At 43.0% G+C, this 13,136-nt stretch overlaps 1 protein-coding gene across 8 annotated transcripts in view; it reads left to right on the forward strand.

The window, feature by feature from the left end:
- ATP6V0A4 (ATPase H+ transporting V0 subunit a4) overlaps nucleotides 1-13,136 on the forward strand; it is a 72,805-nt gene that overhangs the window by 16,950 nt on the left and 42,719 nt on the right. For 4 of the 8 annotated variants that reach the window (XM_059933260.1, XM_059933263.1, XM_059933259.1 and 1 more), the window contains 3 exons: nucleotides 8,193-8,326; nucleotides 10,358-10,436; nucleotides 10,715-10,809. In XM_059933260.1, coding sequence (XP_059789243.1) covers nucleotides 8,193-8,326; nucleotides 10,358-10,436; nucleotides 10,715-10,809 — 308 coding nt within the window. Of the gene's footprint in view, nucleotides 1-5,040; nucleotides 5,135-5,226; nucleotides 5,316-6,595; nucleotides 6,809-8,192; nucleotides 8,327-10,357; nucleotides 10,437-10,714; nucleotides 10,810-13,136 lie in introns of those variants that run through there. The other 4 variants (XM_059933261.1, XM_059933262.1, XM_059933266.1 and 1 more) reach the window with 3 other exon arrangements.

Below are 13,136 nucleotides of genomic sequence, written 5' to 3' on the forward strand. Positions count from 1 at the left end.
CATCTTGCAGATTAAAAAAAAAGAGTTTGGAAAAGGTGCATAAAAGGATGGAGAAGATGCAGACTTTGGGAGGGGGTAGGAGGGGGGCAAGAGAGTTCATTCAACTGATTTTTCAAGTTTAGAGACAGTCTGAGTCAACTTTTCATTTACAGCTTGGAGGGAAGCAGTTTTCTTGATGTTACATTTAGAGGCCTCCAGACACTAATTAAAATATGCTTCCTATTATTTGTCTGTTTCTGAAACATTTTTAGTCATGCATGAAGATAGACTAATTTGAGAATTTTGAAAGTTCGCCATTTCGGCCAATGCAATGTAAATCATCCCAGCTTAAATGGACCCATTTTGATAAGTAGTTACAGGATGAGGGTCCATAGATGTTAAACATAAGGCCAGCAGGGGTTTCTGGGGGTGGGTGTGTCATCTTTCTTTGAATTTCTCTCTGTAAGAGCGTCCCATTATTCCGAATACTCGTGGAAACATGAAACCCACATCTCAAGACAGAAAAATAAACAAACAAGAAAACCCCACTCTCAGAAAGGGAGGGGGACTAGTGTCGACACCAATAAAACCCCCAAGTAAAGGCCTGAAGCTCAACCGGAAAGACCTCGGCCAGGAGACCTGATGCAGCTGAAGAGACGGCTGGACACAATGGGTCTGTGTAGGTCCTTACACCAAATCTGAGGAAGTGCCGATTGCCACTGAATCCTGCCGGCTACACCAAGTATATTCATTTTAGAAACAGAAAACTTTAGAAACAGAGACCTGATTGAAATAAAAAGGTGTTGATTTGGGGTTTGTTAGGACTGCAGCTTGGGAGACACAAATTCAAGAAGCACGTGAATTGTGTTCTGCTGAACTACAAAATGGGGGAGACTTAGGCAAAAATGGCAAGGTTACAGTGGTTTATCAAGAATTACAATCGGAGCTGGCAAGAAGTAATGGTGCTTGTTAACTAAAGATTGCTTGGAGTCCAAAATGGTTGCATAGTTACAAGGGGAGACCTTGAGACCATAAGGTTGCAGCTGGCAGGTGTTGTTTGGAATATAGCTGGTAGTGTCCTTGGGTCTGGTATAGTTCAAAGGAAGTTCAGGGTCTCAGTGGTACAGAGACGTGTCTGAGACCAGATCCTCAATGGCCACCTGGCTCCATTTTTGTCTGCCCGAACTGTGATCACTCCATTATAATTTCAATTTGTCATCAGTACTATATATACACTTTCATAAAATACTTTTTCATCAACAGTGTACCAAGAAGAGATTTCCTTGTCAGTAGAATGCTTTTGGTGCTATTTTCATAGCTGCACTCTATTCTATCACACAGCTGTGTCATAATTTATTTAACCAGTTCTGTAATGCTGAACATTTATATTGTTTCTAACTTCTTAAGATCTCTTTTTCCCAAAGTTTTGCAATTTGTTTTTATAAAATTATATATGCCTATCACAAAAGATTAAATAATCAAAAATTCATAACATGACAGCTATAAAGACTGCATCATTCTTTTTACCAATTATAGGGTAAGGACAAACCACTTTCTCTCACTGAAATCATTTCAAAGTTCTTCCTGACGAACTAGCTTCCTCTCTTGTCCATTACTAATCCTTTCTTCATGCAGCTTTCAGAGTAATTTGTTTTGTATTTTATTTCTTTCCCCACCCTGCCCTAGTTTTCATACTTCTTTTTAATGAGGAAATTCTCTGTTCAAACAGAAAAAATTATACAGCAATACCATAGATAAAGGTGTTGCTCAGGATGAAGCAGGGCATCTTGACTCTTCCTTTCCGCTTCCCCAAAATGGGGCCTGAAGAGGGCTGTGCAAAATCCCTAGGGTTCTGTGCCCCAGTTTAAAAACCACTCATCTGGCTCAACATCTTCATTTTGCAGCGAGGGAACTGAGTCTCATGGTGGGGACTTATCGTTTGAAGGTTGCTCAAATCTCTTGGGCTAGCTTGATCTAGAACACACATCTCCAAAATTTTTCTCTGCTCTCTCTCTTAGGATGCCACCTAAGCACCAGTCATCTTTGCTCTTATTGAAATCTTTAAAAAAAAAAACTTTAATTTTGAAATAATTGTAGATTTCACTGAAAGTTGCAAACATAGTACAGGGAGGTCTCATATCCATCGCACAGTTTCCCCATTGGTTACATCTTACATAACTATAGTACAATGTCAAAACCAGGAAATTGACAATAATATAAAGAGTGTATGTGGTTCTATGTCATTTTATCACATGTATAGATTCATATAACCAGCGCCACAATCAAGATATTAAACTATCCCATCACCACAGAGTTCTCCTTCATGTTACCCCTTCATCGTCACACGTACATGTCACCATCCCTAGTCCCTTGCAACTACTAATCTGTCCTTCATGTCTATAATTTGTGTCATTTAAAGAATGTTATATAAACGGAATCATCCGGGGACTGCCCTGGTGGTCCAGTCGTTAAGACTCTGCGCTTCCATTGCATGGGGCACGGGTTCGATCCCTGGTTGGGGAATTAAGATCTCACATGACACACGGTGAGTCCAAAAAAAAAAAAAAGGGAATCATCCAGTATGTGACCTTTTTTCACTAACATAATGACCTTGAGATCTATCGGAGTTGTGTTTATCAATAGTTTATTGCTTTTATTGCTGAGTAGTAGCCTATTGTATGGATGTATCATAAGTAGGAAATTTTGGTTGTTTCCAGGTTTTTGGATATTATAAATAAAGCTGCTATGATTGATGTATGGATTTTTTGGGGAACATAAGTTTTCATCTCTTTGGATTAAATGTCCATGAGTGTGATTGCTGGGTTATAAAGAAAATGCATGTTTAGTCTTTAAAAAAACTGTCAAACTATTTTCCAGAGCGATTGTACCTTTTTACATTCCCACCAGCAATGCATGAGAGATCCAACTTCTGTTCCTTTTTGCCATCATTTGGAATTGTCAGTATTTATTATTTTAGCTCTTTTAGTAGATATATACTGATATTTCATTATGGTTTAAATTTGTATTTCCCTAATGGCTAGTGATGTTGAACATCTTTTCAAGCGCGTATTTGCAACCTGTATATCCTCTTTGGTGAAATGTCTTTTCATGTCTTTGGCCCATTTTCTAGTTGGATTGTTCAGTTTTTTTCCTGTTGAAGAATGAGAACTCTACAAATGCTAGATATGGGTTCTTTATCAGATATGTGGGTTGCAAATATTTTCTTCCAGCCTTTCTCTTGTCTTTTCATCCTTTTAACAGGGTCTTTTTGTTCAGCAAAAAGAAAAAAAATTAAATCCATTTTATTCTTTTTATGGATTGTACTTAGGTGTCCTGTCTAAGAACTCTTCACCAAACCCTCAGTTCTGGAAGTGTTCTACTGTGTTTCTTCTAAAAGTTGTAGAGTTTTATGTTTTCAACTTATCTCTAAACCATTTTGAGTTAATTTTTTTAGAAGGTGTGAGACAATACCATGCAGTGGTTGTAAACAAGGACTCTGGTGTCAGATGACCTGTCATAAGTGACTGTGTGACCTTGGGCAAATGACTTAGCTTCTTTGTGCCTCTATTTCCTCATGTGTAACATGAGAATAAGAACACTGCCAACCTCAGAGAGTTATTAAGAAAATTAAATGGGCTAATACACGTAAAGTTTTTTTTTTTTTTTTTTGATTTATTTTTGACTGTGTTGGGTCTTCGTTGCTGCATGCAGGCTTTCTCCAGTTGCAGCAAGCAGGGGCTACTCTTTGTTGTGGTGTGCGGGCTTCTCATTGTGGTGGCTTCTCTTGTTGCAGAGCACGGGCTCTAGGCATGTGGGCTTCAGTAGTTGTGGCTCGCGGGCTCTAGAGCACAGGCTCAGTAGTTGTGGTGCACAGGCTTAGTTGCTCCGTGGCATGTGGGATCTTCCCGGACCAGGGCTGGAACTCATGTCCCCTGCACTGGCAGGCGGATTCTTAACCACTGCCACCAGGGAAGTCCACATGTAAAGTATTTAATTGTGTTCTACAGTCATGAGAACAATGCCCAGCACATGGCAAGCACTCAATAGATATATTAGCTATTGCGATGATGTCACACCCCTGCTCTTGCCTTGGGGTTCCTGCTGCCTAGAATACCCTTCTAGCAGCTTCTTTTTGCAAAACTGGCTCATTTAAAAAACTTCCACACCTCAGCTCAAATGCCACCTCCTCTCAAATGAGAGAGGTCTTCCCTGACCATTTGTCTAAAATAATCTCTCTTCATTTCTCTAAAGCCTATCTTTCTTTGATTGCACTTTTCATAATCCTCAATATCTTGCTAACTTATTACTTGTTTACTGTTTGTCTCCTTCCATCTGGACGTGAGCTTCATGAGGGGAAGACCTTGTCTCTTATCTACCACCCTATCCTCAGAGCCCAGAACAGAGTGGCACATAATAGACTCTCAATAAATATTTATTGAATGGATGAAAGAATTCAGGTCTTTTACAATTACATGCTTATTACAGACAATACTACAATAGACATGATTGTAGTTAAATTTTGATTTACATCCTTACTTTTTTTTTTTTAGGATGAACTTCCGAAAGTGGGATTATTGGGGCAAAGGACAAGCAAATTGACTTTCAGACAGATTGCACTTATTTATTTATTTATATTTTTTGGTCTTGCTGCACGGCACCTGGGATCTTAGTTCCCCGACCAGGGATTGAACCCACATCCCTAGCAGTGGAAGCTCGGAGTCCTAACCACTGGACAGCCAGGGAGTTCCCCAGGTTGTACTAATTTAGAGTCCTGCCAGTGTCATATGAGCATGCTGGCCTTCTGCACCTTTGATTTGGGGCTCTAGGAGAAAAAATAGCAAACCTGAAAATAACCTCTCCCTCCTATATTTCCACATGCTAAATAAATACCTAGGATCCTATTGTATTTTTACAGATAAGGACACTGAGGCCCAGGGGCTAAATAGCTTCTCCAAGGTCACACATGTTAAAAGGCAGAGATGGTCTCCTGACCCAGGCAGTTTGGATCTTGACTCTGCTCTTAACCATCAAGATGTACTTTTTTCTCTCTATGCTTCTCAGTGACTCCCGGGCACCAGGACCTTTGGGAGCTACTGTTCCACCCACATGACCGGAAGACACAGCGCTCCCAGCTGGGGTGAAGAGCAGAACGGAGGTGGGCAGGGGGAGGAGCAAGCAGAGGGAGGCACTAATTGGGGCAGGGGCTCCTCTTGCCTCCGGAGCTTATCTGATGGGGGAGGCAGAGTCAACACTGATGATGCCTTCGGAAGTTTTCAGTTCTAATCTTCCTGCTCTGCTTTGCGAATCCTGAGTTCAGTCTTTGAAACTTTGCCCAGGTGAGTCTGGACTCTTGAGTGGATCTGCCCTGTTGAGATGGGTGGGTGTGGCCAAGTTTGGCTTCTTAATACCGGTCCTCCACTGCCCCAGGTGCAAAATAGCTGCTTCTTCTCAGCTGATTGTTTCCAAACTGCCTACACCCTGCTTCTCTCTGCTTCCTCCCAGGCTAAAGTTAGATTTTTCACCGTGTGTTCTCAAAAGCAATGGTTCTAATTTGATCATACACAAAAATCACCTGAGGGGCTGACTAAAAAGGCAAATCTCAGACAACCTGGGAAATGTGAATATTGATGGGATATTTGATATTAAGGAATTATTGTTGAATTTTAGGTGTGACCATAGTATTGTGTGTGTGTGTGTGTGTGTGTGTATAACATATACATGGAAGAATCCTTATCTTTTGACTATTTTGATATTCAAATATTTTGAAAGAAAAATGTGATGTATGAGATTTGCTTCAAAATAGCCCAGAGTGGGTAGGAGAAGTGGGTGGGAATTAGATGATACAAAATTCAACAACTGTTGCTGCTGACTGGTGTGTACATGGGGGGTTCTTATACTAGCCTCTGTACTTGTGCAGTTGCTTGAATTTTTCCATAGCAAAGTGTAAAAAAACAAAAAGCACCCCCCTCATTCTAGGGTACATTTTACAGGCACCCAGGGCGTCCCTGGGGGATCTGCTCACCTCACCAAGTGAACTCAGGTGGCCCCTGCAGAGAAACACATCTAATTGGCTCACTCTTCTGCCCCTCACCCCTCCGCCAGATAAATGGGAAAGACAGCAAACCTCAGTAGGAAAAGAATAAATCTCTCAACTGGCTCTGTCTCTTTACCTGGGCCACCTGGAAGCTGAATTTTAGCCATAGGCTATATAGATGGATTTGTTTGTCTATTCTCCTTTGAAAGTAAGTGTTTTTGAAATTGTTGGTAGGGTAGTGAGTGTGTGTTTGTTTGTTTTTCCAAAACCATTTTTTAATGTTATTTCATTTCTCCACCGAAGAGGAGGGTTTTAATGTGAGCAGTAGATACGCAGAAAGTTGTCTCTGGGGCCCTTCTGAGGCCTCGAGCAACCTCTCCCCAAACCCTCCGCTCACTGGGGGATTGGTTTCTTCCTTAGGGAAGAAAGTCACTGCTTCCTGGTGGGGCCGCAAGGTCATGGCCGAGGGCACAGGTGGGGCGGGGAGAGGGAGGGGGTTTGAGCAGGGCCGGCCGGTGGGGCAGGTTTGTCCTCGCCCCGGACAGGTCGGTGTTGGTACAACAGAGCCGCCTCCCGGCCTCTGCGGGCGCCCGGGGAGGAGAAGCCGCTGGAGGGGCTCGGCCGTCGCCGCAGGGAGGTCGCCTGCGGAGTCCCCGGCCGGGCTGGTCCCGTCCGGCCCGCCGCTCGCCAGCCCGACACACCCGGCCCGGCCGCTGCGGCCCGCGCTGCCTGCTCGGGGTCCGGCCAAGGAAGCCGCGGGAGACCCGCGCCCAGGACCTGCTCGGACAAGGCTGGGTAGGAAGGAAGGGTCTCTACCTTGTGCTCTTTGGTCTGCAAGAAGCTAATGTCTTCCGTCTCTTTTCTATGAAAACATCGCCGTACTTACCAGAATGGGCAGGATGAAAAATTCATTCATCTCGGTGTCAAAAGGCAAAAATGGAAAACCAGACTCTGCATTCTGGAGGGAGGGATGAGGGTTAGCCTCTAGTCAATAAATGGGGAAACGTTTTTTGAGCACCTTCTTTGGCATTGAGCTAGACTGGTGATGGAGTGAAAGACACAGAGTTCTGACCTCATGGATTTTTCTTGTTAGTGGGCAAAACAGACACTAAGCAAGTAATTGCAGCTGATTATATTCTGGGAGGAATATATAGGAGGGGGCTAAGTTCACTGGGAGTGCTGGGGATGGGAAAGCTTATGGAGGAAGAGGGTCCTGACACCCAGAGGGAGGAATGACAGGAGTATTCCGGTGTGGGGAATGCAGGGTGGGGAGGAAGCAGTTGAGGTGCTAAATCTAGGGTAAGAAGGAGAAATTCTGTGAAGCTGGAGGGGAAGGCCGAGGCCGGAAGATGCACGCAGTCCTTCGTTGGCTACGTCAAGGGTTTTAGACTTTATCCTGTGGGAAAATGGGGCAATGGAAGGATTAAAACAGGAAGGATAAACCCAGTGTCTGGCAAATAGTAGATTATATATTGTAAAATGATAAGGAAAAGGGACTCCCTCTGGGAGGTGTGACAGTTCTTCCAAAAGGTTGGACTTCGAGGAAGACAATTTGGTTTGGAAGCAATAGGGCAGTCTGTTGGGTCTTGGATGAGAATGGATTCTAGGTGAATATCCTTTTTCCTTATAGAGGACATACAGATTTTTTTTTTAATTCCTGCTGACTGCACAGGTTCTTGTTGTATCAGTTGAATCATTCCCCTGTTGATGGATATCTAGGTTAGGTCTATTTATTATAATTAGTATACACAATGTTATCAGAAACATCCTTGTGAGTCTATTTCCCCATACATCTCCAAGTTTATCTGGGTGAAGAGCAGTGGAAATCTTGGGTCAAGGATATGAGTAATATAAAGTTTGGTAGATATTGACAAATTGCTCTCTATAAAGCTGTACAAATGTAACACTTCAAGTATTAAGTGTATGAAAATGCCTGCTTCCCCATACTCTCCACAAAGGTGAGTTTTCAATCATATCTTTTAATCTTTTGCCAATCTGATAGGTGGTGAAAAGTGCTACCTTGTTTTTGTTCATATTCTTAAAATCAGGAGTGATTCCTGTTGCATTTTTTAGTTCTGTTGGATTTTAATTTGACGCAACTAAAACCAGTTTTCGTCCTAAGGTTTTCACCCTAAGGTTTTCACCCATTTGTTACCTCAAATACCTTTGTCTCCTGCAGACCAAGGCTGGGTCAAGATGGCGTCCGTATTCCGAAGTGAGGAGATGTGTTTGTCACAGCTCTTCCTCCAGGTTGAGGCTGCATATTGCTGTGTAGCTGAGCTTGGAGAGCTTGGATTGGTTCAGTTCAAAGATGTAAGTACTGCATTCTTTGGAGACCAGAAGAAGGTGGAGTTTCCACTTCTTGGTAGTGAACAAAGTTCAGGGAGAAGAGCCCTGGGCTGGAAGAGATGGAATTCGGTGTTTCTAGTTCTTCTGGCTAGGATTTGCGATAACACTGGGCAAGTGACTTGCAAACATGTTCTCCCTTCCTCCCTGTGTGTCTCCTCTATAGGAATGTTTTGAAACTCTAATCACAAAGATGGCACTGTTTTTTACTTTCTGATGTACCATCTTCAAAACATTTGATATATCCAATGGGCGCATGGATTACCAACCTTGTTCTCAGGGCAGAAACCAATTCTTCCTGACTAGTTAGTCTGAGGAAAAAGTATCCTGGAGTCCACAGTCTCTGCAGAGTGACATTCTTGGGCTAGACTGTTTCTTTTTTTTTTTTTTTCTTCCAGTTTTATTGAGATATAATTGACCTATAACTGTGTAAGTTTAAGGTGTACGGCATAATGATTTGACTTCCATACATCATGAAATGACGACCACAATAAGTTTAGTGAACATCCATTATCTCCTGTAGATACGAAATTAAATAGAAAAAAATTTTTTTTCCTTGTGATGAGAACTCTTAGGATTTTCTCTCTTAACTTTCATATATAACGTACAGCAGTGTTAGTTATAATTTACCATGTTGTACATTACATCCCTAGTACTTGCTTATCTTATAGTTGGAAGTTTGTACCTTTTGGCTATCTTCATCCAATTTCTGCATTCCCTCACCCCCCACCTCTGGTAACCACAAATCTGATCTCTTTTTCTATGAGTTTGTTTGTTTCTGTTTTTGTTTTTTTTTTGTTTTTATCACACACATACACTGTATTTTATTTTTACAAGAGATAAATAAACTGACACCAAGCATTGTAAATGGATGACCACAACAAAAGCAACAATGTTTGCAATTACCAAACATGAAACACTCATACTATGTCATAATATTGACATTCAGTCCAGTAATCCTCCACTGTAACAGCTCCTTTACTTTGCAGTGAAAATTGATTTGTATATTTTTTGCCTCTGAGTCCTTGTGAGATTTTTTTTTATTATTCAAACAGAAAGTCACAAAAATTATAATCATCCTCATCAGTTCACTCAGTCCCATGTAATTAATTTTTTTTTCATCTTGATCTTTTGTTAGCACTTTTATGAATTCATCAGTTTTCCATTAGAGTTCTGAAAATGCTTATTCATTCAGTTCAGCAGTATAGTGAGTTTGTTTGTTTTTGAAGTATAATTGACCTACACCTATGACTATGTTAGTTTCCGGTACACAATGATACCAGGATATTGATATTTCTTTTCATTTCAAAATGATCACCATGAGAAGTCTGTTTACCATCTGTCACCATTGGACTGTCCTGAGTATGATGTTGGGTTATCATTTCCCAGAGGCAGTTTAGATCCTCACCAAAATCTTTTGAATCCAATTTAGAAAATTGAACTCTTTATTTTCTCACTAAGGTCAGGGTCAAAAGTAAGCCCTGCGGAGAAGGGTCATGTCTTGTTCTTTGTGGCCCTAGTTCCTAGCTCAGGACCTGATATGGGGCAGTTCCTCAATAACATTTATTGGGCTGAGCTGTGAAGTCACCACCACAAGGACGCTGACTTTTTGTTGAAGACAGGGATACATTGCAGGGAGCTGTGCAGTTTTCAAGGTCCTGCCATATGCATGACTCCATTGAGGAATTCAAGGCAATTTGGTTAGTCAGTGCAGCTAAAAATAAGGAAACCTTAGCTACAAGAGGACTCTTAGAAGTATAAGGAGGCCAGAGCTTAAGGCATTTGGGGGGTTGAGTGTAAGAACATCAAGGTGTGTTTTGCCTGGAACTCTCCTGTCTTGTGCACAGAAGTATCTAGTCCTAAGACGATTCCAGCAACATTCTCCAGCATTAAAAAAAATAATAATAAAATAACCAAAGAGAATATGTTGGCAGCAGTTGCTACTAATGTGTGCCTTGTGGTTTCACGTGCCTTGTGGTTTCTTCCCCCCGCCTCTAGTTAAATGTGAACGAGAGCCGCTTCCAAAGGAAATTTGTGAATGAAGTCAGAAGGTGTGAATCGCTGGAGAGAATCCTCCGTGAGCCAATTTTCTGCTTGCTGTCTAAAAGTGAACTGGCAGGGAGGGAAATGGTTTGCAGGGCTGGTGTCCTGCAATATGCCCCTATTTGTAATGCTACTCTAGGTGATCCTGGAGATGGGTCAGGGAGGTTAGAGATGGGATCCAGGTGCTGTGGCAGGTCCCCAGGGCAATACAGGCAGCTAAGCTGGGAAAGGCACCTGTCCTGCTTGACCCCATTTCGTAGGTATGAGAAAATGCAGTCACCTCGGGCTCTCTGGTGGGGTTTTGTCCCTCAGGTTTTCTGGAAGATCAGATGCAAAATGAGATTGAGATTCAGGTGCCTGAGAAGTACCCGTCGACCCCTCTCCCACGGGAAATGATTACCCTGGAGGTAGGTTCTTTGCGACTTTACTGAGGACAGTCACGAAGTCTGTCTCTTGGGGACTCTGCAAGCCTCTCATGGGTCCTTTACCCCATTGCTGAAGGCGTGGAGGCGGATTTATGTGTTGGTTCACTTTTCAGTGTTACTCCCCCAGGAAAATCCCATGGTGCAATTTTTAGAGTCACTCTTCCCGATCCAGGAGAGAGCTCTCTTTCTCAACGTAGCCCTAGGGAAGCTCACCCCACTTCGAGGAGTGGTTTCCTTTGGGACATAAGATTCTTACAGGTAGCAAAGTTTTGTCTATATGATGCCACTGAACAGACCTTACGCTGGCACAGTGGGATGTTTTCTTTTTTTCTTTCTTCTTTTTTATTTATTTTTTATTTATTTTTGGCTGTGTTGGGTCTTTGTTTCTGCGCGAGGGCCCTCTCTAGTTGCGGTGAGCGGGGGCCACTCTTCATCGCGGTGCGCGGGCCTCTCACTATCGTGGCCTCTCTTGTTGTGGAGCACAGGCTCCAGATGCGCAGGCTCAGTAGTTGTGGTTCACGGGCCTAGTTGCTCCGCGGCATGTGGGATCTTCCCAGACCAGGGCTCGAACCCGTGTCCCCTGCATTGGCAGGCAGATTCTCAACCACTGCGCCACCAGGGAAGCCCTTTCTTCTTTTTCAAAATGACGGTCATCATGCTGTACATTACATTTCCAGGACTTATTTTATAACTGGAAGTTTGCACCTTTTGATCCCCTTCACCCATTTCACCCACCCCCCTCACCCCGCCTCTGGCAACCACCAATCTATTCTCTGTATCTCTGAGTTTAGTTTCTTTTTAGGCTCCACATTCTACATGTAAGTGAGATCATACAGTATTTGTCTTTCTCAACCTGACTCAGCTCACTTAGCAGAATGCCCTCAAGGTACATCCATGTTGCAAATGGCAGGATTTCTTTCCCCTTTTTTTTATGGCTGAATAATATTCCTTTGTGTATACATACCACATACTCTTTATCCACGCATCTGTTGGTGGACACTTGTGTTTTTCCATGTCTTGGCTATTGTAATTCTGCAGTGAATGTGGGGATGTCATTATCTTTTTAAGATAGTGATTTCATTTCCTTTGGATAAATACCCAGAAGTGGAATTGCTGGATCCAGTGGGTTGTTTCCTAATTATCTGTCTGGTGGGAAATGGCTGATGCATTTGTTCCAGTCTGGATTGAGGCCTCTCCTCAGACTGACTCCTGAGGTCAAGTGTGAGAAGACAGCAGTTTTCTTTAGCCAAGGTCACTGTGGCCGGTGGGGACCTTTCTCTTTCTTTCCCCTCTCTGTCTATTTGCTTTTATAAAACACTGAGTACCTGCCATGCACAGGGCACCTTAGAGAGAAATGAAACATGGCCTTGCCCTCTAGGAGCCCTCTAGAGCGGGTGGTGGAGAAGGCAGGGTGAGGCAGAGGGAGAGGATGCCAAAAGGTAGGCAGGGCCAGATCCCGGAAGGCCCTGTAGATCTTTTTTTTTAAAATAAATTTATTTATTTATTTATTTTTGGCTGCATTGCATCTTCGTTGCTGCGCGCGGGCTTTCTCCAGTTGCAGTGAGCGGGGGCTACTCTTTGTTGTGGTACGTGGGCTTCTCATTGCGGTGGCTTCTCTTGTTGCAGAGCACGGGCTCTGGGCGCGCAGGCTTCAGTAGTTGTGGCATGCGGGTTCAGTAGTTGTGGCATGCGGGTTCAGTAGTTGTGGCTCGCGGGCTCTAGAGCGCAGGTTCAGTAGTTGTGGCTCGCGGGCTTAGTTGCTCCGCGGCATGTGGGATCTTCCCGGACCAGGGCTCGAACCTGTGTTCCCTGCATTGGCAGGCGGATTCTTAACCACTGCACCACCAGGGAAGTCCCAGCCCTGTACATCTTGTTAAAAAAAATTGGACTTTTTATTGTCAGAGGAGGAAGGGCTCCCTAAGGGAGGCGGGCAGGTAAGGAGGAACTTCACTGAGTTGAACCTTATCTCTGGCTGGGTTTTCTCATTTGTTTTTTGTTTTCTTTTAAGATAACTTAAAATTCTTGAAATTGTTGAAGCCATCAGTAGTATAAATCTAGATTCTCTAACAGAAATATGAGACTGGCAACTCCCCTAGAAAATATTTTGGATCTTGTCTTATTAAAATCTGGATATTTTGGGAGAATGTTTTTAATCCATATGAATAGGATTTCCATAAAATCATCTCCAGTTTCAGTCTTATCACTAGTCTTCTGATACCAGCCCTGTTAATTATCCCCCTCACCTTCCTAAACACCTAGAGCTGATCTTGTGGACTGTGAGATATCTTAATGGCTCATGTTTTTTACCA

Source organism: Balaenoptera ricei, chromosome 9 (assembly GCF_028023285.1).
Source record: "Balaenoptera ricei isolate mBalRic1 chromosome 9, mBalRic1.hap2, whole genome shotgun sequence".
Classification (NCBI taxonomy): Eukaryota; Metazoa; Chordata; class Mammalia; order Artiodactyla; family Balaenopteridae; genus Balaenoptera; species Balaenoptera ricei.